This window comes from Chiloscyllium punctatum, chromosome 22, assembly GCF_047496795.1.
Source record: "Chiloscyllium punctatum isolate Juve2018m chromosome 22, sChiPun1.3, whole genome shotgun sequence".
Taxonomy (NCBI): domain Eukaryota; kingdom Metazoa; phylum Chordata; class Chondrichthyes; order Orectolobiformes; family Hemiscylliidae; genus Chiloscyllium; species Chiloscyllium punctatum.
The window spans coordinates 46,865,649-46,889,108 of record NC_092760.1 but is presented as its reverse complement, the minus strand read 5'-3'; the positions used below and the strand labels follow the sequence as shown (position 1 = coordinate 46,889,108).

The 23,460-nt window shown below is 41.0% G+C and overlaps 1 protein-coding gene and 1 long non-coding RNA gene across 7 annotated transcripts in view; one reads left to right on the top strand and one right to left on the bottom strand.

The window, feature by feature from the left end:
* The window catches only part of abcc8 (ATP-binding cassette, sub-family C (CFTR/MRP), member 8), a 225,890-nt gene extending 217,156 nt beyond the window's left edge, over positions 1-8,734 (bottom strand). For 5 of the 6 annotated variants that reach the window (XM_072592226.1, XM_072592229.1, XM_072592230.1 and 2 more), the window contains exon 1: positions 8,622-8,734. In XM_072592226.1, coding sequence (XP_072448327.1) covers positions 8,622-8,639 — 18 coding nt within the window. In that variant the 5' untranslated portion in view covers positions 8,640-8,734. The remainder of the gene's footprint in view (positions 1-8,621) is intronic. The other variant, XM_072592231.1, reaches the window with a different exon arrangement.
* LOC140493609 (uncharacterized) lies at positions 8,628-9,658 on the top strand. The gene is made up of 2 exons (XR_011963724.1): positions 8,628-8,740; positions 9,283-9,658. It is a non-coding gene; the product is annotated as an uncharacterized lncRNA (long non-coding RNA).
* Positions 9,659-23,460: the final 13,802 nt, after the last annotated feature.

Here is a 23,460-nt window from a genome sequence, read left to right as displayed (position 1 = left end):
TATTCCAGAGACAGGGAGGGGTGAGAACAAGAAATTTAAAATTAAGGCATTTGTGACAGGGGTCAATTTATAATGGAGTGAGAACAGGGCAGTGAATATAGGAGTCTTAAAACGAGTTAAAATATGGTAAAGCAGAGCTTTGGGTGGCATAATTTTCAGGAGGGTGTAGAATGGAAGGTAGGCTAGAAGAATATTGGAATAACTGAATTTGAAATTAATGCAGGGTTTCAGCAGTCAGTGAACTGGACGAACGGCAGAATTAGGTTTATTTTACCGAAGTTAAAATAGGATGTTTTGGTGAAAGGGAGGACATTGAGGTAGAAGTTCTGTTCAAGGTGAAATATAATTCAAAAATTTTGTGTTTCCAGATGATTAGTCAATATAGTAGATAGAGTCAGTGGCAACCTCAAAAAGACAATCATTCAGCTCTTCCTAATGGAGAGTTAACCAGAGTCAATTTTGTCTTATCCAGGTCATGATGTCAGACAGATTGATATCACAAAGCATTGTGGAGTTGAGAAGGAGGTGATGAGGTAGAACGGGGTATCTACTTGGAACCCATTGCATGTTATTGAGTAATGTTGCCAAGGGGAAATGTGTAAACGAGGAATTTGAAAGATGTCTATGGTAGATCTCTGGAGTCTTTAAAGGCACTGGTGGATAGAAGGAAAAACAATCTATTGCATCTTGTAATCATTCATATTGTCCATTTCAATAGCTTTCCCTGTGAACTTTACATAATCAATAACCTATTAGATTAGATTCCCTACAGTGTGTAAACAGGCCCTTCGGCTCAACTAGTCCACATTGACCCTCCGAAGAGTAACCTACCAGACCCTTTCCCCCTAACTAATGCACCTAATTCTAAGGGCAATTTAGCATGACCAATTCACCTAACCTGCACATCTTTGGACTGTGGGAGGAAACCCATGCAGACACAGGGAGAATGTGCAAACTCCACACAGACAGTCGCCCGAGGCTGGAATCGAACGTGGGTCCCTGCCGCTGTGAGGCAGTAGTACTAACCACTGAGCCACTGTGTCGCCCCCTGTCTACCCTTTTTCATCTTCTTATTCCTAACTGCCCAAAGTCTGTCCATTGATATTAAGACTGCCACCATGATGAATGATTGGCTTAAATCAGTTTTGTTAATTCATTTCATAATTCTGACAACGCCATTGCAACACTTGTGTATATCATTACCACTTGCTCTGGCCATGTTTTATTTGTTTATGTTTTCATTTTAAATTAACAATAAACATGCCCATTAAATATTGCATTTTTATTCAATATAATCAAATGCAGTTACAATTTTCTCTTCTTTTCATTAGATTAAGAGACACAACTGAAGGATGATTGAATTGCATAAGATATTACAATGATTGAACACAATGGGAAAATAATGCAATAAGTCAGCAACTTGTGATTAGTTGTTGTCAAGTTTGGGTTTTTAAAGTCTGTACATTACAGAAGATAGAACAAGTTGCATAGTATTGTGCTTAATCATTGTCAATATTATATCTCTTCAAAACATTTCAAATGTGACATCATGTCATGTTGAATAGAAGATTTTCACCAATTTCATAAGAAAATGTTGTTTCTTTTGTTGGCAGGCAACTATTTTGTTCTAATTCTCACTGATTTAAGATTATTGTCCATGGATGCAAACTATTGGAATCATTGAGTTCTTCTTAAACTAATCATTGTACAGCTTCGGCTGATAGAGACAAGGTAAAGTGTCAAATTTATCTACGAACAGCTGGATTTTCACTTATTCGAAGCTACTATTGAAATTAAAATGAGAGCAAGCCCAAAGGAGGGTTCAGGAATAGGAGTTAAATGCATTCTCCTGAGAAGACTAAGTTGTTGAAGTCCAATTTGTTATCTCACTGTATAATACTGTAGGTACATTTCAATTATTAACCATATCTAAAAAAATGTTGATACAATCTAAAATCAAAAATACATCAGCAGGATGGTGGTAGTATTAATAGGCATGATTACTTTGACATCCTTCATGGAAATTAAGTTCAACCACCACAGTGAAGATATCTTTTATGATGTTGTGTGAAAATTGTATAAATTCAGAACACATCTAGGAACTGAAATCATGCATCCGTGAACAAGTGTAGCCATCTGCAGCAAAACAACTGTATTCAATCACAATGATACCTCATTGTTTGGCATTGCTCCCTCTCTCTCATTAGAATCAAGCCATGGAATCAACTCTGGTTCAATAAGGAGTGCTAGAGAGCATGCTAGGAGTACCACAAAGCATATCTAAAAATGCTCAAAATGAGATGTCAACCTAATGAAGATACAACATGGGACATGATAAGCAGCAGAAACAGCATGCAACAAACAGGGCTGAGCAATGCCACAACCAGCTCAAAGCTCTGCATTCCAGTTACATCTAGTCATGAATGGTGCTGGCCAATGAAACAACTACTCAAAAGACTAGTTCCACAAATACCCTATCTGCAATGATGGCTGAGTCCACCACATTAATGCAATTATCTCCGACAGAAGTTCTGAGTGGATGACTTATCTTGCAACTTGGTCTCCTCCTGAGTTGTCCATCATTTTCAGCCAATTTGATTCACTCCACAAGAAACAGCTGCGGCAATAGCTATGGGCCACAGAAGCAGTACTGACAACTTACTTCACACTGGTTGCACCTCTAGCCAAGCCATTCCAGTAAAGTTACAAAACTGACATTTACCCAAATAGGGAAAATTTCCCCAGTCCATAAAAAGCAGAACAAATATGACTCAGTCAATTTCCACACCATTAGTTTATCTCAATCATAAAGTGATGGAAAATGTCATTAACAATGTTATGAGGCAGCATTTCCAGAGCAATAACCTACTCACCAATGTTTAGCTTGTGCTTTGCTAGGGCCATTTAGCTCCAAACTCTCCTAAAACCTTGGTACAAATGTGAATGCAAGTGCTGAACTCAAGAGGAGAGGTGAAAGTGACTGGTCTTGACATTGAGGTAGCATTTGACTGAGTACAGCAGCAAGGAGCCTAAGCAAAACTAAAGCCAATGGGAATCCATTAGAAACCTCTTCACTGGTTGGAGTCATACCTAGAACAAAGAAATACAGTCGTGGTCGTTGGATATCAATCACCTTAATCCCAGGACATTATTGCAGGAGTTACTCAGGATGGTGTCCACAGGCCAATATCTTCAGCTGCATCAACTTCAAGCAAAATTAAAGTCAGTGATACTGATTATTGCTGATGATTATACAGTTCAGAACCATTCATGGCTCCTCAGATTCTGAAGACATCCATGTTCATGTGCAACAAATCTTGCATAACATTCAGCCATGGGTTTATCAGTGACAGGTAATATTCCTAGCACACAAGTGTCAGATAATGACCATCTCCGAAAAGAGGGAATAAGCTATCTTCCCTTGACATTCAACAGCATTATCAGCCCTGAAATCCCCTCCATAAATATCCTGGAATTACCATTCACAGAACTAGTTTGCCAAGCCACATAAATACTGTGGCTGCAAGAACAGGTCAAAATTATATGGCCAGTAACATACCTCGAGCTCTCCAAAGCCTGTCTACCATGACAAGGCATAAGCCAAGAGTGTGATCGAATAATCTCCACTTTCCTGCCTAAGTGCGCTCCAAGAACCTGCATAAAGTTTAACATATTTAAGGGCACAATAACCCATTTGATTAGTACCCCTTCAGCCAGAGCAAAAAGTCCTTCCATGAATGATGTATAGTGGCAGCAGTCAGAAACATGTACAAGGTGCATTGCAGCAACTCTTCAAGGCTCTTTCAACAGAACCTTCCAAATCTGGAACTACTATCACTACAGGGAAGCAAATGTATGGGAACAGGATTACCTGATTTGCTTTTAAATCACACATCATTCTGATTGAAACTGTCTTCACAGTGCTGGGTCAACATCCCAAACTCCCTTCGTAACCACACTATGGGTATCTACACCAGATAGCCTGACGTGATTCAAGGAAAGAGCTCAGCACTATAATCCTTACATCCCCAAAAAAAGGAATAATAAATTATAGTGAAAACAATTCCAGCTTCTTTGTACATGTGATGTACAGATTAAATCCATCAATGTGTACAGTACAGTGCTACTTCCAAGTAATTTAAAATGAACTTGTACTCTTTGAGTTGCTGGATTAATGTAAAGATTCAATAATAATTAGGAAGTTAATTTATAACACCATCAAATTTTCCCAGCTTTGTGACTTCTGGTCTATAGCTTATAACTATAGCAGCAAAGTTAATATCTGACTATTTTTCTGTCGGTTTATTTGTATAGTACATACAAATGTTGGCAACAGCTGATGGAAAACAGTTAACATCAAAATAGAAGTAAGTGAAAAGACCTAATGCAAAAATATGTATTTAAGGTGATAAGGGAAGAGACCAAAATAGCCAGGAACAATGGCTTAGAATATTATTGCAAATTCATTTCTGTATCATAACAGTTAGATTCCTAGTCTCCACAGGAAATAATTACTTTATTCTGGCTTACAGTTATTTGTCATGGAAATCTATTTTCCAAAATTCAGTCATGGGATGTTGGTTTTGCTGGCTTAGTCAATATTTATTGGCATTTCCTAGTAGTCCTTGAGCAGCTGGTGGTGAGCTATCTTCTTGAATGTTTCATTCCATTTGGTATAAGTACATCCACAATAGCATTACGGAGGGAGCTCCAGGATTCTGATCAATTAAATCTGGAGGAAAGGCAATATATTTACACATCAGGATGGTTCTGGTTTGGATGGGAATTTATGTGGTAACTTTTTTTTACATAATAATCTAAGCTTCCTACCAATGAACACTAGTTCTAAGTTTGGGAGAAGATTTGTAGCTCGGGTGCTTGTTGTTGTGGTTCTGTTCGCCAAGCTGGGAATTTGTGTCACAGACGTTTCGTCCCCTGTCTAGGTGACATCCTCAGTGCTTGGGAGCCTCCTTTGAAGCACTTCTGTGATGTTTCCTCCGGCATTTATAGTGATTTGTAACTGCTGCTTCCGGTTGTCAGTTCCAGCTGTCTGCTGCAGTGGCTGGTATATTGGGTCCAGGTCGATGTGCTTTTTGATTGAATCTGTGGATGAGTGCCATGCCTCGAGGAATTCCTTGGCTGTTCCCTGTTTGGCTTGTCCTATAATAGTAGTGTTGTCCCAGTCGAACTCATGTTGCTTGTCATCTGAGTGTGTGGCTACTAAGGATAACTGGTCATGTCGTTTCATGGCTAGTTGGTGTTCATGGATGCGGGCCGTTAGCTGTCTTCCTGTTTGTCCTGTGTAGTGTTTTGTGCAGTCCTTGCATGGGAATTTGTACACTACATTGGTTTTACTCATGCTGGGTATCAGGTCCTTCGTCCTGGTGAGTTGCTGTCTGAGAGTGGCTGATGGTTTGTGTGCTGTTATGAGTCCTAGTGGTCGCAGTAGTCTGGCTGTCAGTTCAGAAATGTTTTTGATGTATGGTAGTGTGGCTAGTCCTTTGGGTTGTGGCATGTCTTCATTTCGTTGTCTTTCCCTTAGGCATCTGTTGATGAAATTGCGGGGTATCCATTTTTGGCGAATACATTGTATACGACAGTACACCAGAACTGCAAAAAGAGGAAGAACACCTATACAATGTATTCGCCAAAAACAGATACCCCGCAATTTCATCAACGGATGCCTAAGGGAAAGACAACGGAATGAGGACGTGCCACAACCCAAAGGACTAGCCACACTACCATACATCAAAAACATTTCTGAACTGACAGCCAGACTACTGCGACCACTAGGACTCATAACAGCACACAAACCAACAGCCACTCTCAGACAACAACTCACCAGGACGAAGGACCTGATACCCAGCATGAGCAAAACCAATGTAGTGTACAAAATCCCATGCAAGGACTGCACAAAACACTACATAGGACAAACAGGAAGACAGCTAACAGTCCGCATCCATGAACACCAACTAGCCACGAAACGACATGACCAGCTATCCTTAGTAGCCACACATTCAGATGACAAGCAACATGAGTTCAACTGGGAAAACACTACTATTATAGGACAAGCCAAACAGAGAACAGCCAGTGAATTCCTAGAGGCATGGCACTCATCCACAGATTCAATCAATAAGCACATCGACCTGGACCCAATGTACCGGCCACTGCAGCAGACAGCTGGAACTGACAACCGGAAGTGGCAGTTACAAATCACTATAAATGCCGGAGGAAACATCACAGAAGTGCTTCAAAGGAGGCTCCCAAGCACTGAGGATGTCACCTAGACAGGGGACAAAATGTCTGCAAAACAAATTCCCAGCTCAGCGAACAGAACCACAACAATGGACAGTAGTTTCCATTTTTTATTTCTAACATCACTCATTGGACACATTTGCTCCACAATGCTGGTTGGAAATTATTTTCCTTACATCTGTGTTAATTATATTGATAATTTGAGTGCAAGCAATCAATAAGATTTATAAATATTTTGTTTTGTGACTTATGGCTTGGAGGTTGGGGATGGTAATGTTATGCTTTACTAGATTTATGAAGACAAATGCTTCTGTATTTCTTGCCCCTTTGTATTGACTAAGTGGAAAATATTTTGTCAATTGAAATCCTTGAGTTAATTATAACTATAATTTGACCGATTTCTGTGAATGCTATTAAAAACGAATACCTGAGATTCTATTATATTGACAGATAATTGTCCTTTTCAGCTAGTGGTAATGACACTCAACACAATTACCCAATAGATTTGATTATCTTCAAATTAACAGGAATTTGACAGTTGTATTGTTCCAATTTTCAGTGATGCCTCATCTACCTTGTTAAAATTCAACGTGCTTTGGGGTCAATCAAAGACTGCATTGAAGCTACATGGCTAATAGAATGATTTGTTTTCACAATGGGGATATCCTATGTTTTCAGATTGGAAAGGAAAACCTGCAAGTGGAACTTGAGTATTGATTTCTAAGGCAGTGAATTACACTTGTGTAATTACGTCGCATTATGTAAGTATTGGTCTTGTTTGCAGTGCCCACATCCCATGAACCAAATAAACCAAAACTGCAAGTTTCCTGCAATTGATGTTTCTTGTGCCTACACGCACAATGCTGGGGAGAAATAAGCACTACTGCTGTTCGGCAGTAGTGTTGGATAATTTTTAAATTTAAAAAAGAACTGCTGAATGTGGTACAATGCAACACTTACAAGACATCTGGATGGGTATATGAATAGGAAGGGTTTAGATGGATATGGGCCAAGTGCTGTCAAATGGGACTGGATTAGGTTGGGATATCTGGTCAGCATGGATGAAGTTGGATGGAAGGGTCTGCTTCGGTGCTGTACATCTCTATGACTCTATGACTATGTATCTCTACAAACCACCAATGGGAATTTGGCCACAGTAAAGGTCCTTCCATCAGCCAAGGTAGTAAATATTGCCCGATTGCTTCTGCTGGGCATATGGGAGCTCTCATCATCTTTTCATGGGCCCGTTATTTAACATCTAGTACTTTGGCCGAGATTTGGGCTTCTTAGCCAGATTGTAAGGTTAAATATGCCATAAGAAATGAAAAAAAAGATTAGCATTTGTTTACAGCCACATCGCATCCCGCATCTGAAGTCATGATTCAAAGCATGGCACTGGCAGAAATAGAGGACAGAGTTCGTACTTTGTTCCGAGCAGGGGAGTCCTTGTCATGTGATATAATCGAGACCAAACACAGCTGGAAGCAAAATCAAGACTGCAGTTGTGTAACAAAAGAAAATCTTTGGCAGCGAGCCACCTAGTGTACACAAGGGCATGGAGCTGGATGTGTACACTATGCTGACATTAGGATTAAAACCAGATTGGTTGACATACTTCATTCTTATGAGCAAAAAGTTAAGGATGTGACCGAATATGACGTAAAATCTACCTAAACATAACCAAATGATCCAAAGACTGCAACCGAAAGAAATAAGTACTTCCCATTGTGTTCATATCCAGTGCCTTTTTACTGGAAGAATGGGAATTTGAAAGCAAATAATTACTGACAGAATTTTTAAAAAGTACAATAACGTAAGGTTAATATGAAAATGACCCTGAGCAAGAGAGAAATGAAATACTGCGGTGCACTTGCCCTGTGCATTTTGTAGTGCTCATTTCAAACTCTGCAAGAGGGTGTCATTGGAGTCGGTATTTCCTTGAAAAGGGATAACTTCATCCCATTACCTGACCTTCCCTCAGCCGCAAATGCAGTATTACCGTCCCTCCTCTTTCCCATCACTCATTGGTTCAAATACTCCGGTGGCGTCTTCATACTAAACGTCATTTTATGAAAAATGCCCCACTTTGAGCTGACACCTCCTCAGTGTTTCAATTTGGGACGCGCTTCTGCTGCGGTGCAGTGATCATTTCAAACGTGCAGGCTAAAATAAAAACCCGTTCACTTATAAAGGGAGCTGAGCACATTCTGACGGAAACAGTGCCTACAGCAGCTTCTCCGAACTCTGGATGTAGGAGCCCCATGTACTTCTGATCTGGTTACTCTGACAAGCTTCCAAACCCAAGCGATACAATGCAGGTTTTCACGGTGCGATAATCACGACATTTAGATGTGTTTTAAGCTTACCTCTTTATACCTGGTCATCGTTTTTTAAGCGCCGAGTTTAACAGAGCCATTGAGAATTACAAACAGATTCACGATTATACCACACAGCGGGAACAGACCGGTCGTGGAAATTGAAACAGGTCAGGAGCGTGTGGCGGTAAAACCTATCACTGGAATCTCTCCCGCTTTGTTATGCTTCAAACTCCATCTTTTTTCTCCAGAAGTAGGTCGACATTGGTATTGCTTCATCACGATGATATTTTGCGCCCGTCGCCCTCAGGTTCTGTCGCTATCTCTCTGCCTGGCTGAGTGCAGGTTGATAACTGGAATCCCGGTGCTACAGTGGGTCACACTGACACACGGAAAGAAAACGGCTGGGGGGAGGGAGGGACACACACACACACACACACACACACACAGAGTCTCTTGCTCTCTCTCACACACACACACACACACACACGCAGAGCTCAGTAATAGGAGGGGAGCTGCACTTAGGGTTCGGCGGTGGCTGCTTGAATGGAGACCATTGAGGGGTGATGCTGTAGACAGCAGAGTGCGGTTGAGCGCTCTCCGTGGTACCTGGAGACATTTGTTGGACGCTTTCAGCGAGGTAAAGGCGGAAAGCCGACTATGCAATCTGATGTCATACTTGTTTACCGAATGTATTTTTCTTTCGCTTCAGTGCAGGTGAAAGGCCAACATTGTGCCAATCGGGAGTTGGATAACATCTCGAAACCAGTCTCACACCAAGTCCACCAGGCAGGTACCAAAACAGCACCGGCAACCTGAGGCCAGCAGTGTCACTCCGAGACATTCTTCACCCAAACCTACAGCTATCCCCTACCAATTATTTGGAACAACTTCCAACATCACTATCACAGAAACATCAGTCAGGGGCGAGATACAATGTTTGCAAGCCTTAATCGCGTTTCTTTTTTCTTGAAGCATGTTATTCTTCAAGATTTCAACAGCTAATGAAATGAGATAATTGGTGACATGTTAGATATACAATTACCACAAAGGGTAAACCTTGTACAATAAAGATCAATTCAACCTCACACTGAAATGCCGCTTATCGAATTCCTCGAAAGAATTTTTGTTTGCGATGCTAAGTTTCAAGTACCCTAATCATTCATTGGTCATTGATATACTCTGTGACTATTTCATTACTTATTTCCCACCCAATATTTGTGTTGTCTTCCCTCTGTTTTCCAGTTCTCTTCCACCCATCTAAATTCTAAATTCTTGGAAGAGCAGGGTCGGATTAGAACAAGTCAACATGGATTTAGTAAGGGTAGGTCATGCCTGACAAACCTGTTAGAATTCTTTGAAGAGGTGACAAGTAGGTTAGACCAGGGAAACCCAGTGGATGTGGTGTATCTAGACTTCCAAAAAGCCTTTGATAAGGTGCCACATGGGAGGCTGCTGAGTAAGGTGAGGGACCATGATGTTTGAGGTGAGCTACTGGCATGGATTGAGGATTGGCTGTCTGATAGAAGGCAGAGAGTTGGGATAAGAGGTTCTTTTTCAGAATGGCAGCCGGTGACAAGTGGTGTCCCGCAGGGTTCAGTGTTGGGGCCGCAGCTGTTCACGTTATATATTAATGATCTGGATGAAGGAGCTGTGGGCATTCTAGCGAAGTTTGCTGATGATACGAAGATAGGTGGACAGGCAGGTAGTACTGAGGAAGTGGGGAGGCTGCAGAAGGATCTAGACAGTTTGGGAGAGTGGTCCAGGAAATGGCTGATGAAGTTCAATGTGAGCAAATGCGAGGTCTTGCACTTTGGAAAAAAGAATACAAGCATGGACTACTTTCTAAATGGTGAGAAAATTTGTAAAGCCAAAGTACAAAGGGATCTGGGAGTGCTAGTCGAGGATTCTCTAAAGGTAACCATGCAGGTTGAAACTGTGATTAAGAAAGCGAATGCAATGTTGTCATTTATCTCAAGAGTGTTGGAATATAAAAGCAGCGATGTGCTACTGAGACTTTATAAAGCTCTAGTTAGGCCCCATTTGGAGTACTGTGTCCAGTTTTGGGCCCCACACCTCAGGAGGGACATACTGGCACTGGAGCGTGTCCAGCGGAGATTCACACAGATGATCCCTGGAATGGTAAGTCTAACATACAAGGAATGGCTGAGGATCCTGGGATTGTACTCATTGAAGTTTAGAAGGTTAAGGGGAGATCTAATAGAAACTTACAAGATAATACATGGTTTGGAGAGGGTGGACGCTAAGAACCTGTTTCCATTTGGCGAGGAGACTAGGACCCGTGGGCACAGCCTTAAAATTAGAGGGGGTCAATTCAGAACAGAAATGCGGAGACATTTCTTCAGCCAGAGAGTGGTGGGCCTGTGGAATTCATTGCTGCAGAGTGCAGTGGAGGCCGGGACGCTAAATGTCTTCAAGGCAGAGATTGATAAATTCTTGATGTCACAAGGAATTAAGGGCTACGGGGAGAATGCGGGTAAATGGAGTTGAAACACCCATCAGCCATGATTGAATGGCGGAGTGGACTCGATGGGCCAAATGGCCTTACTTCCACTCCTGTGTCTTATGGTCGTATGGTCTTATTATCTGGTGAAAGCATTTTTTCTCAATTTTGCCATTCTTTATTCCAACCTTACTTTCCATTGTTAAAATGAGAAAAAAAAATCCGATAGAGACAACTTCCTTACTCCTTCTGGTATATCTCCGACGTTGCTTTCAGTAGTGCCTTCCTATCTCACTCTCCTTTGGGTAACCCTTCTTTGTTTCTGTCCATCGTCTCGATGTGAATGCTGTTTTTTTTTAGCTGGGTCTGGGTGGAGATGCTGGCATTGGGAAAGGCCAGGTTGTTGTTTGCAATCTGGGAATATGTTAATAGTGCCATGATTTCTAGTGCACTAATACAGTGTGTATGTTAGGGATGGTCAGTTATGGGAGTATTCTAAGGATTGCATAGGAGGCTCATGGAATGTATTAATGGACTTGGAGCTCCCACCTGTGGCACATTAAAAGATTGAGATCCTTTGACAGTGGATTTGAAGACAAAGGGGATCTGGTGAGCTAGAGTATGTAGAGAATTTGGAAGCACTGACATGTTAAATCAATTAATGGGAATACGTGTGTTTGAGCAGTTAAAGCCAGGGAGATGGAGGTATGAAGCAGGTTTAACCAACTGATATGGATCAATGCAGTGATGGTCTCTAGTCTGGAAGTGTCAAGAAAAACAATGGGGTTTGCTACAAGAAAATGCAAACTGAATAAGTCTCAGTCTTATGAAGAAAGAAGACACATTCTGGGATCAGTGAATAGGAGATTGGGAGTAAAGAAGTGGGAGGGATGAAGGGGAAAGACGAAGAGAGTGGGACCATGGCTGGGTTTTCAGGATATATCCAGGACCTAGGTACTGTTCCTGACCTGCCCAAAAATCTGGGAACAGAACCAAGGCATGTTCTAATAGATCAGTAGTAGCAATACAATCAAGCAGAAGCAGACATAAGTGAACAAGATGCTATGAAGAGTTCACAGCTGAGGAGATTTTGAAGGTGGGGCAGGAGGGCAGAGATGGTGGAGGGAAATAATTGAACTGAAGTTTGCTCCTCTATCTGCAGACAGGGTCTTGGTTTAGATATCTAATTCTTCTGCCACGAAATCCTGGCAATCTAAAATAAAATAATATGTTTATATTATTAAGCTTACCTTTTCCTTTTTCAATCAGGATACTTTGCCTGGTTTCTTTGTGACTGGCTTTAGTGTAGGTTTTGCTGCATCTTAGTGTCAGTTTTATGATACAGGAAATGGATAAACACAGCTGAATCAAAATAAAATAATCAAATTAATTTGTTTATCTCAGTCTTCATTAACGCTGCATGGTGTTTTATGATGTAGTAGAGCAGAATATCTATATATTAGTATGCATGAGAATAATTTATCAGTTACAAGAAATTCTTATCTTGCAAGGCTATTGAAAACACCAACTATTTAAACACCATTAGAAATTTGTCTTTTCCTTTAAACAATGGCTTCCCTTAAGTAATGCACTGGTTAGGACAGGGAGAAAAACAGATTTAAACCTGGCAAAAGATGTACCCAAAATAGGCAAATCTTGTTCAAATATAAACTCTAGGATTAGGCGTTGAAACACTGAATCATATTTTTCATAGTATAACCTGTTGTGGCCTGTTTGATGAGACATCCTCATGGTATCATGCAGGTAAATTGGCACAGGTGATCCATTTAGTTTTATAAATCCTAATAAGTTTTGCAGATTATGAATGGTTACAATAGTGGGCAATATTTGTAAAGTATTTAATATTATTCAGAAAAACACCCCTATCATACCAATCATCTTAGATGTTCTGGAGTCAGGTAAGCACACTTTGAATACCTTGTCAATGTTTTGAAATTGGCCTGGACTTCTGGGAACTGAAGATTACTTTCCAGGACAGGACGAAGTCAATATTGGAGACAGTCCAAAGAGAGATATAAGGAATTTGAATGCATATTTTCATTTTAAGAATCTTTTCTTTTTATTAGAAGGATAAGGAAGATGAATGAAAGATTGTGTGAATGAAAGTCAAATGTAATCCAATGAATCAAAATTAGTTTACTTTCAGTTGCAAGGTGAATGCAAAGGAGATCTAAATGGATCATACTTCAGAATAAGCAGAAAGTAATATTCAATGGGTCACACAGGGAACTGCTGCAGAAATGTCTTTTTCTGATGGTATTTTCTGCTGACAAATGGAACATCAAGTGAAGATCAATGTTGTGCTCTTTTGCTCCATTTAAAACATTTGTGACTATTGCTTCATAGATGTCATTTCTAATGTTGAAGTCATGGAGCTAAGAAATGGCAGTGGATAGCAAGGAAATGGGCTCTGAATGTGAGACCCATACTTTTAGTCATAGCGATAGAAGTGGGAGGACAAGCAAAGTCAGAATCAGGCCTGCAGCCAAATGATGTACTTTGATCGTATAGTTGTGAAATCAAGAAGACTTTCCTCTATGGATTATTTTGGTTTGGATGCAAAACAGTGAGGTATCAGATGGTAAACATATCAATTAGTTGTGGTTGGTGTTCTGTTTAGTTTCTGGATACAGACTGTGTGACACTGGTAAAAGAATGTTCCTTAGTCCTGTGATGTATTATCTCATTTGGAGTCATGTGTTATGGACCAGGCCAGAACCCCTCAAAACATTTTAAGAAGGTAGCCCAGAACCTAACTTTTCTAGTTGTTTTAAGCAGATGCAAATTGAATATTCCAGGAGTGATGCAGCTCGTCAAACCACTTGGTTTTAAACAAAACAGAATTTATTTACACATGAACAAAAGAAAGCCAAATTTAGAATAACATATCCATTTGAAAACCCAACCTACATGAAAACACAACTTTACAAAGAGCGGTTCTGATTTCCTGCAACATTCCATAAACACACCCCTTGGCAACAAAGGTCAATTCAAACACAGGTTCTTACAGGAGGGAGATGTCAGAGACAGAGAGGATCAGCATGGAGCTGTTTCTTTGGGTCCCCTGCTAAAACTAACCCAAAACTAGAAGAAACCCTGAACTGGGAAAACCTACCACTCCCCTTTCATTGTACAAGTGTTTTAAACAAAAAAAAACACGAAAGCCTTTTCTGATTGTTGACTTAAGCAGCATCTGTTAGCCATTATTAAAGTAGCCAGTTCAGACATTTCGGCAATTGTGCATTTGCGACCCCTCTCAAGAAAAACAAGGACAAAATAACCTTGTTAAAGGAGTAGCATGGTCACACATGCATAATGTTGCAGGTTTCGGTTCAGTGGAGATTTAGTCTGCTTATGGGTGAAACAACTTCACAGAGGCCGGCATCCTGTCACCAAACCACCCTTTATTTACAAATGCATAGTACATGACACTGCTCCGGCTTCTTCAGAGCCAGGTCTCAAAGTGAACAGTACTTCTGACACTCCTGTTTATATCTGTAATGCAGTGCTCCCTGCTTGGGGATTATAACCTGGTCCAATCAGGGACCTCATATTCTATGAGGTCCACCTGGCTGACCTCATAACAATAGCTACATTCCTCCTCCTCTATGTCTGGGGACATTGGCCTGTTGTTTTCCTTGTAGCCTCCCCGGTAGTATTTTTGTACCACCTCTGGTTCTACTGCCTTCATCTCAGCTACAGGTGGTGTGTACTGGACTGTAGCTCACCTCTCACACTTAGAATGTCTCACAAGAAACTCATCTTCATGCAGTAAAGCTGTCGAGGCTGTGACATCCACCCTGTCCATCTCAGATTTCGAGGTTTCTTCAACACCACACCAAGGGGGAGAACCCATCCTTTCAGACAGCCTTTCTGGCTGTTCTGACAGGTCAGAATATTTTGCTCCTGCCCCATTTGCCAGTTTGCAGCTTTCATGTGGTCCATGTGCTTCTTCAAGTCCAGCTCACCTACCCGAACCTCGTATGTCACAGGACCTGACCTTATTTGACAATGCCCCTTACCCATGCAAGGCCATTTTTGTGGTGTCAGCACCAAACCTTGTTGCCTGAATTAAACTGTCTCGCTTGCTTAGAGGAATTTTGTGTCCGGCATTGGCGTTCCTGATGATGTCCCCAGTGACCTCCCCCAGGTCCAGGAGGATCCGATTTAACCTGGTGTGGCATCTTCTCCCCAGCTGTGCTGGAGTTATCCCTGTAGTTGTGCGAGGAGTGGTCCTATAATCAAACAGGAATCAGGACTGCTTGATATTAACTGAAACTGTAGCCTTTTAAGCTGCATTCAAAGTTTGGACCGCACTTTCCACTAGACCATTGGATGATGGATGGTATGGAGCTGTCCTTATTTGTTGAATACCATTCACCTTGAGGAAATTCTTGAATTCCCTGCTGGTAAATGATAGCCTGTTGTTTGCGCCCAACATGTCTGGCAGCCTGTGTATCGTAAAAGATGCTTGCAGCTTTTCTATTGACCTATGTTCGACAAATGAATTCTATGCACGCCCAAACACTTTGTGGGCTTCCACACTGACGAAGAATGTTGAGCCTTGTTGGCACTTTGGGCACTGATGCACCAACGTGGCTATGTCGGCATCCAACTCTGGCCACTCGACATAACCTTTCATCAACATAATCATTTTGGAAATCCCTGGATGACCCAGGTAGAGTTCAGCCGGTATCTGGTGGCAACCTTTGCTTGGGACAATCACTCTTGCTCCCCTTAATAAAATATTGGTTGTGATGGCCGTTTAGTTTTCACATCACCACCAGCTGTTTTCATGCTGCCAGGGTGGGACATTTTTGTGTCCAAGTCTGATATTGTCAGCAGTGTTTCATAAGTTTAAATCTAGGATTTTACCCAAGCAACACTGAAGGAATGGTGAGAAAGCAGGTTGGTGGTGGTGTTCCCATGGATTTGCTGCCCTTGTGCTTCTAGATGGCAGTACTTGTGGGTTTGAAGGGATAGAGAAAATGAGAAACATCAGGAACAAGGAAAATTCAGGGCCAACACAATACATAATGCATGTAATCCAAAAGAAAGTTAATACGAGGGAAGGAATTTTGTAACATTTAGGTTTAAATTCAGAATTCTTTTTCCCCCCCGAGTACAGGAATATTGGAGTACAGTGAAAAGAGTACAAATTTGCCATTCTCCAGGACCATCTTACTGTACAAGTCAGAATTTTGAGGTTTGTAAAATCATAAGGGGGTATAGTTAAGGTTAACGGTAGGTGTCTTTTCTCTAGGATGGGGGATTTTAAGATCGGGTGCATACTTTGAAGTTAAGAGGTAATTTAAAAAAGACGTGGGGGCAAATCTTTTGCACAGAGGGTGGTTTGCAGGTGGAATGAACTTCCTAAGAAAGTGGTGGACATGAGCACAGCTACAACATTTAAAGGACACTTAATAAGTACACGAATAGGAAACGTTTGGAGGGGCATGGGCCAGGGGCAGGCAGGTGGGAATAGTTCGGGATTATGTATGGCATGGGTTGGTTGGCCCGAACGGACTGTTTCTATGCTGAATGACTCTACGACTGTAAATAAAAGAACCAGCAAAAGAAAGGGAATGCCTAGATCAATCCCCACAAGTCCGCACTGCCACAAAGGTTGTTGCTCAGCCTGTGAACACTCAGGTGCCCCAAGTCGCTGTATGATGCAGCCAGAACATCACAGCTTCTGCTGTCAGGTAACCGGGCCCAGGCATGTCCTGGAGCTGCACCAACGCTGCTAGCACCATGAGGCCATTGTTCAGCACCATTTTGCCTCCACCACCATGAGTCTGCACTGGGCTGATCTCACCAATGTGACCACTGCTGAAGTTGCTGAGTCCCAAACTAGGCTCAAACTCAACGTTTGCACCCACTGCTGCTGACATGCTTGGAAGGAATCAGAAAAAGAACAAAAGTAAAAGAAAGAGAAAGAAAAAAGAAAGGTAGATGGAAGCAGATGAGCTCTGGGTATAGGAGATGGGCACAAATGCTGCTACTTCACTGCCGCTATTTAAAATTCCTAAAATGTATCAATTGGCTTCATAATCAAGCTAAAGTTAGTGACCTTGGGAAAGGAAGATAGCAATTGGACCATCGAATAGCTCTCACTATTCAACCTTATAAATGGTTGAGAGTTTAGGGGTTAGGAAGTGAGCCACTCTTAATAAATACTGATTTTCTTCAAAGTCTGGTTATTGTCAGAGGAGTGATGCAAGCTGGCTTAGTTTCTTCACTGGCTATGCAGCTTGGTCAAATGAAATATTGGTCTAAAATTATTGGCACTATTGATAGCTACATGTGCAGGAATTATTGCCACTGGCGGAAACCGGAGTTCTGGTTTACAGAGCTCGGTGGTGGCTATAGTCACAGTGGGATATCACAGCTGGCTCTGGGAAAGATGAGACCTGTACAATCAGGTAATTTTCACTTGACCAGAGCTGATACTGAGTTCCTGGTGGGGCCATTTTGCTAATACTGTTGGGAGGGCTTTAAACGAACTCTGCAGGGTCGTAGGAACTAAGAGACACTCAGAGAGGAAAACATAGATGAACAAAATGTTTGGAAAGATGGATGACATGAGTTTAGAAAACATAAGAGTGATGTTAGAATGAGGGAGAAAATAATGAGGTTGAAATTAGGATTATTGTGTATGTTTAAGAATGCACAATACGTATTAAATTAGAGAGGGGAGTTATGGGTATAGATAGTTATCAAGAAATATGATGTTGTGGCGATGACAGAGACCTAACTCAAGGAAGACCAAGAATGGGGGTTCAGTATTCCAGAGTACATGCTGTTCAAAAAAGATGTGAAAAGGTTGAATGGATGAGGAATGGTGCTGTTGGTTAGGAGTTTGGGAACAGAAGGGAGGCAAAAAGGCACATTAGAGAATAACAAAGCATTAAATGAAAAGACTGGAGGCCAACATAACAGGGATTCTCAAAGTCTTTAACAGTCTTATTAATTGTAAAAGGTAGTGAATGGAGGAGTAGGACTGATTAGGGACCAAAGCAGGGATTTACACATGGGAAGCAAAAGGTATGGCCAACACCTTTCCTATCACTCAGAAGGTGGCATGTCATTGGGAAAATGACTGGCACTCCAGTAGTACATACCATTTTAAATGCCTCCCACCTCCCAGCCCATTACATTAGAGATGGTAAACTTGGTCCCAAACTCACAGTAGTAACAAAGGTCCTGCTATGAGGCACAGAACAACAGATGTTCCCACATATGCCATCCATTCCAAGCAAATCTCTTCTTGTGTCGGGATAGTGAGACACCACATAGGCAGGATATATACTTCTCCAGAACTGATTGCATATATTGGGAAAGGTTGTGGAAAACCAACAGGGGTTGCAGCACTGTTTCATTGTGTTTATTGCTGATAGTACATTTTTGACCTTCATTCAAAATTCCTCTAACAACGAAGACGCTAAGCCAGCTTGCATCACACCTCTGACAATAACCAGACTTTGAAGAAAATCAGTATTTATTAAGAGTTACTCACTTCCTAACTCCTAAACTCTTATCCATTTATAAGGTTGAATAGTGAGAGCTATTCGATGGTCCAATTGCTATCTTCCTTTCCCGAGGTCACTAACTTTAGCTTGATTATGAAGCCAATTGATACATTTTAGGAAATTTAAATGCTCTTCTAGGATTTAGGTCACTGATTGCTCTATTGGTCAATTCTCGTGTGTCTTAAAGACAAGATTCTGCCCTTATCTGCCAATATATGTAAATATTCCACAACCCAGAGTGAAATATTGGTACTTCAGTTGATCATATAAGGTAATTATGAATGATGATTCTCAAGATGCTAATAAAACTGATGTGTGATATTGGACCGAATGTGCTGAATTACTCCCATTAAGCCTCTGATTAACTTGGGCAAAATATTTCACTGGAGCTGATCCAGCTCCACTACTGTGACTTAACGGTATTTTTAATATGCTTTTTGTGAATTTTTGGCAGTTAAGTGCAAGCTGTAATGAGAAATCTGTGTTTTTAAATTTTTAGACTGACACTTGTCTGGGAAAAGTCAGCCTTCATTTATCAAACTCCTTTGATAATACATGAAATTAAAAGGCAATATGCTAGGCTCCTCAAACCTTGTGCAATACAGTACAAGAAATCCACAGCGCTAATTTCTACTTGGAAATTATTCCGTTTCTTGAAACAATTCTTTCTGCTCAGATGAGGCCTGCATTGGTGTTAGTCCAGGCAATGAATTGTGACAGCAGAACCAAATGAAGAATCAATCATTTCTCAATTCAAGACCACTCAAAAATCCACTCAAATTATGTTAGAAGACATTATTCAATCAAGGAAGAAAGCCCCAGATTTACTCGATGATGCTAATGCTCCATAAAAAACAACTAATGTAATAGGAAAAGGCAGGGAGACAGTGAGGAAGATACTCCAAAGTTGTTCAGAATCTGATTGATATGTTTAAAATGTACCAAAGAAAGATAACACAGAATCTCTCATCAATCTTATCATTGATGCATCAAAAATGTGATATTTGTTTTTGAAATTCCAAAAAAAACCCAAAAAAATTTGTTTTGGAAAGGTCAGGTGAAGCACTTTATTGAACCATGTAATGCAGAAGGTATCAATTCATTTGATTGTTTATCCAAGGTTAAATTTATGATAATATTACACAGTCAAATATGACAGCACTTAGCAATAGAGAACTGTTGGCTAAGGCATATTAATTCATAGACTACTTATTTGTTCTCCACGTACAACTTTCCTATGCCATTTTGGATGGGGAGAAATAGTCAAAAGTTTATTAGGAACACAGGAAAAGGAGTAGGCCATTCAGCCCCTTGAGCCTGTTGCATTCAATGAGATCATGGCTGATCTATGTCTAACATCATATACCTGCCTTTGGCCCGTATTCCTTAATACCTTTGTTGAACAAACAAAAACCTCAAATTTAAAATTCACAATTTCTGATAGAGAAAATTCCCCATACTTGATGTGACAACAGTCTATCCCTTTGAAGGGGCGCGGGGGTGAGGGTGGTGGGGGATTATTTCCAAGCATTAAACAACCAATACTAAACTATTTGGTGACTTATTGAACATTAAAAGGTGTGGGACAGAATAACGCCATTTAGCTGAATGCATTACAGTAGCACAGTTCTATGAAGTAGCCAACACTGCAAGAAAAAAAGTGTCATCAAAGGTGGCTCATTAAGCTACAAGTGTTCCAGAGGCAGAGTTTTGATAAATAATAATTTTACAGTTTTTATTGATAACAACAAAGCAGCAGAACTAAATTAGTCCTCTTGCCACCTTGAGAATTTGTGAATGGTGATGGTTTCCTTAGAGGTTTTGTGGTTAACACCATCACTGGATGGACTAGAAAATTATGTATTTAAACACATGCATAACAAAATTTGGACTTCCATGGCTTCATTTGAAAACAGTAATGACCAAAAGGAATCAATTACAGATTTAACAACAATATTCACAGTGGGAAGAACAATAAATAATTAAATCTATAGCTATGTGTGTGCTCAGAAACTGTTTTATTTAAGATTTGTGAAACAACACGTTATGAGCAATACACCCATTTAGTTCTTGAGTGCAGGTGATTCAATAGTCATCACTATACTTAAATAAATATATTACAATCTTCTACTCTCTACACCTGTTGCTATTATTCATTTTCTGTGTCATATTAATTGTAAAAAAATGTACAAACTATAAAATGATCAAAAGTCCCAACGTCATTTCAAATCAATTGGTGGATGTGTTTTTAGCAATTCCAGTGGCCACTCTGATAAAAAATGGTGGTCCACATTTAAAAAATTCCATTCCAGCATGTGAAAGTTGATGAGAAAATCAGCCTTAGTGGGCGTGAAATTCACTAACACTACTTTTTGGGCAAGGGACCTGCAATGTGTGGTATGCAGACACATGTTTTGATGGAAATGAGTAAGACACAAAATTTATCTACACACCTCATCCAAATGAGTATCTGGTGCCTCCCAATGTTGACCTTTCCATTTGCACACTGCCAGTGAGCTCTTCACATCTCTGGCCATACAACATTTTGCACAGGCAGCATGCTTTTTCTTAAAGTTTGGCTGCCTTTAGAAAGAAGGAAAAGGAATAAGACTGCCACAATGGAAATCCTGCATAAAGAACACGAGGGCGCACAGAATGATTGAAAGTTGTGTAATGTTACACTGGAGGCATTAATGGTGGTGGTGGTAGTGGGGGTGGGGTGAGGCCAGAAGACTCCCAAGGCTTATCCAGTGAAGGAATGGAAAAAGGTGGTGAACAAGTTGAACTCCTGAAGTGTGAACCAAAGGGCCTTACAGCAGTACCAGAGGAACTCTAAGACAGTGAGCACATATGGAATCCCCTATCCACCACAATATCAACATCTCACACTCTTTACTATGCAATGCCCCAATGACTCACTCAGAAGCACATCCTGGCCCTCAGGAATCACACATTAAATTCAGAGACTACCTATAAATGCTGTCAGCCTCACACCAACCTATCACTAACTCCACAGCTACTTAGTTGTGGTGGGCACATCACCCAAATACATTCACAGACTCCACAGAATTCCTACATTTAGTCTATTGAGTCTACACCAACCTGCTGAAGATCATCTCATCCAGACCCAGCACCACCTCCCCATGCAATGGCTAATACACCTAACCTACACATCCCTAGACACGATGGAACAATTTAGCAGGTCAATCCACCCCACCTGCACATCTTTGCACTGTAGTAGGAAACTAGGGCACCCAGTGGAAACCAGGGCAGACACAGGGAGAATGTGCAAACTCCACAGATGGTCGCTCAAGGTTGGAATCGAATCTAGCTCCCTGGAGCTGTGAGACAGCAGTGCTAACCACTGAGCTACTGTACTACATTCCTACATAGCCGGTGACATTCTATCTTCTCTCTTGCAGAACATAGTGGCACACAGTAGGAAGAAGGAGACATTGCAACCAACTGATCAGATATCCAGTTTGCAGTCCTGCCAGATCCAGTCATGGTCTTAGATAATGAAACAATGAAACATAAGAGGCAGCTCCACACTATCCTCCTCAATGGGGGAGCCCAGGATTTCAGTTTGAGCCAAGGCAGACATATTTCCAACTACCTTTAACTATAAGTTTTGATTATCTCCTCCTGATGTGCCCAACATCATAGATGCCAGTCTTTAACCAAATCAGTTTACACCATGTGATATGAAGAAACAGTTAAAGGCACTAAATACTGGAAATGCAATGGACACTGATAACATTTCAGGAATATTATAGAAGACTTGTGCTTCAGAACTAGTCAAACCACAGCCAAGCTATTTCAATACACCTACAACATTGGAATCTGTCCAAAAATGTGGATGATTTCCCAGATATAAGCTGTGTACAACAGCATGACAAATACAACCTGGTTAATTATTGCCTCATCAGTCTACTCTCAAACATCAAATAATATTTAGAAGCATCATTGACTGTGCAATTCAGCAACAACCTGCAAAGGCTACTCAGCTTCTGACTTCATCAGAGCCTAGTTACAACATGGACAAAAGAGATGAATTCCTGAGGAGAAGCGAGGGTGAATGGCTTTGACATCAAGGGTAGCATTTGACGGACTGTGGCATCAAGGACCATAGTGAAATTAAAGCCAATAGAAATCAGGGGAAACCTCTCCAGTTGTTGGAGTCACACCTAAAATAAAGGAAGATCATGATGGTTGTTGAACATGAATTGTCTCAGCTCCAACGTATCACAGCAGTGTTCCTCAAGGTATTGTTTCAAGCCCAACTATTCCTATGTGTTTCATCTCTCCATAAGGTTAGAAGTGGGGATGCTTGACAATGATTGCACAATATTCGGCACCACTCATATCTCCTCAGACACTCCCCAAACAAGTTATGCCTGAATGCAGTAAGACCTGGACAATGTTGAGGATTGAACTGATAACTGTCGAGTCACATTCGCAACATACAAGAGCCAGACAATGATCATCTTCAACAAGAGAGAATCTATCCGTTGCTTCTTGATAATTAATTTCTTACCCATTTCTGAATCCTTCCTGCCAGTTACTATTGATCAGAAGCTGAACTGGAGTAGCCATATAAATATAATGGCTGCATGAGAAGGTCAGATGCTTGGAATTCTGCAGTGAATAATCTACCACGTGACTCCTGAACTCTATAAGGCATGTGTCAGGAGCATCATGACCTACTCTCTACTTGTTTGACTTGCTGCAGTTTCAATCACAATCAAGAAGCTCACCCCAGTCAGGCTGAAGCAGCCCACTTGACTGGCACCTCATCAATTCCCACCACCAATTCAGAGTGGAATCAACACTTACCATCCACAAGGTGCATTGCAGTAGCTCACTAAGGCTC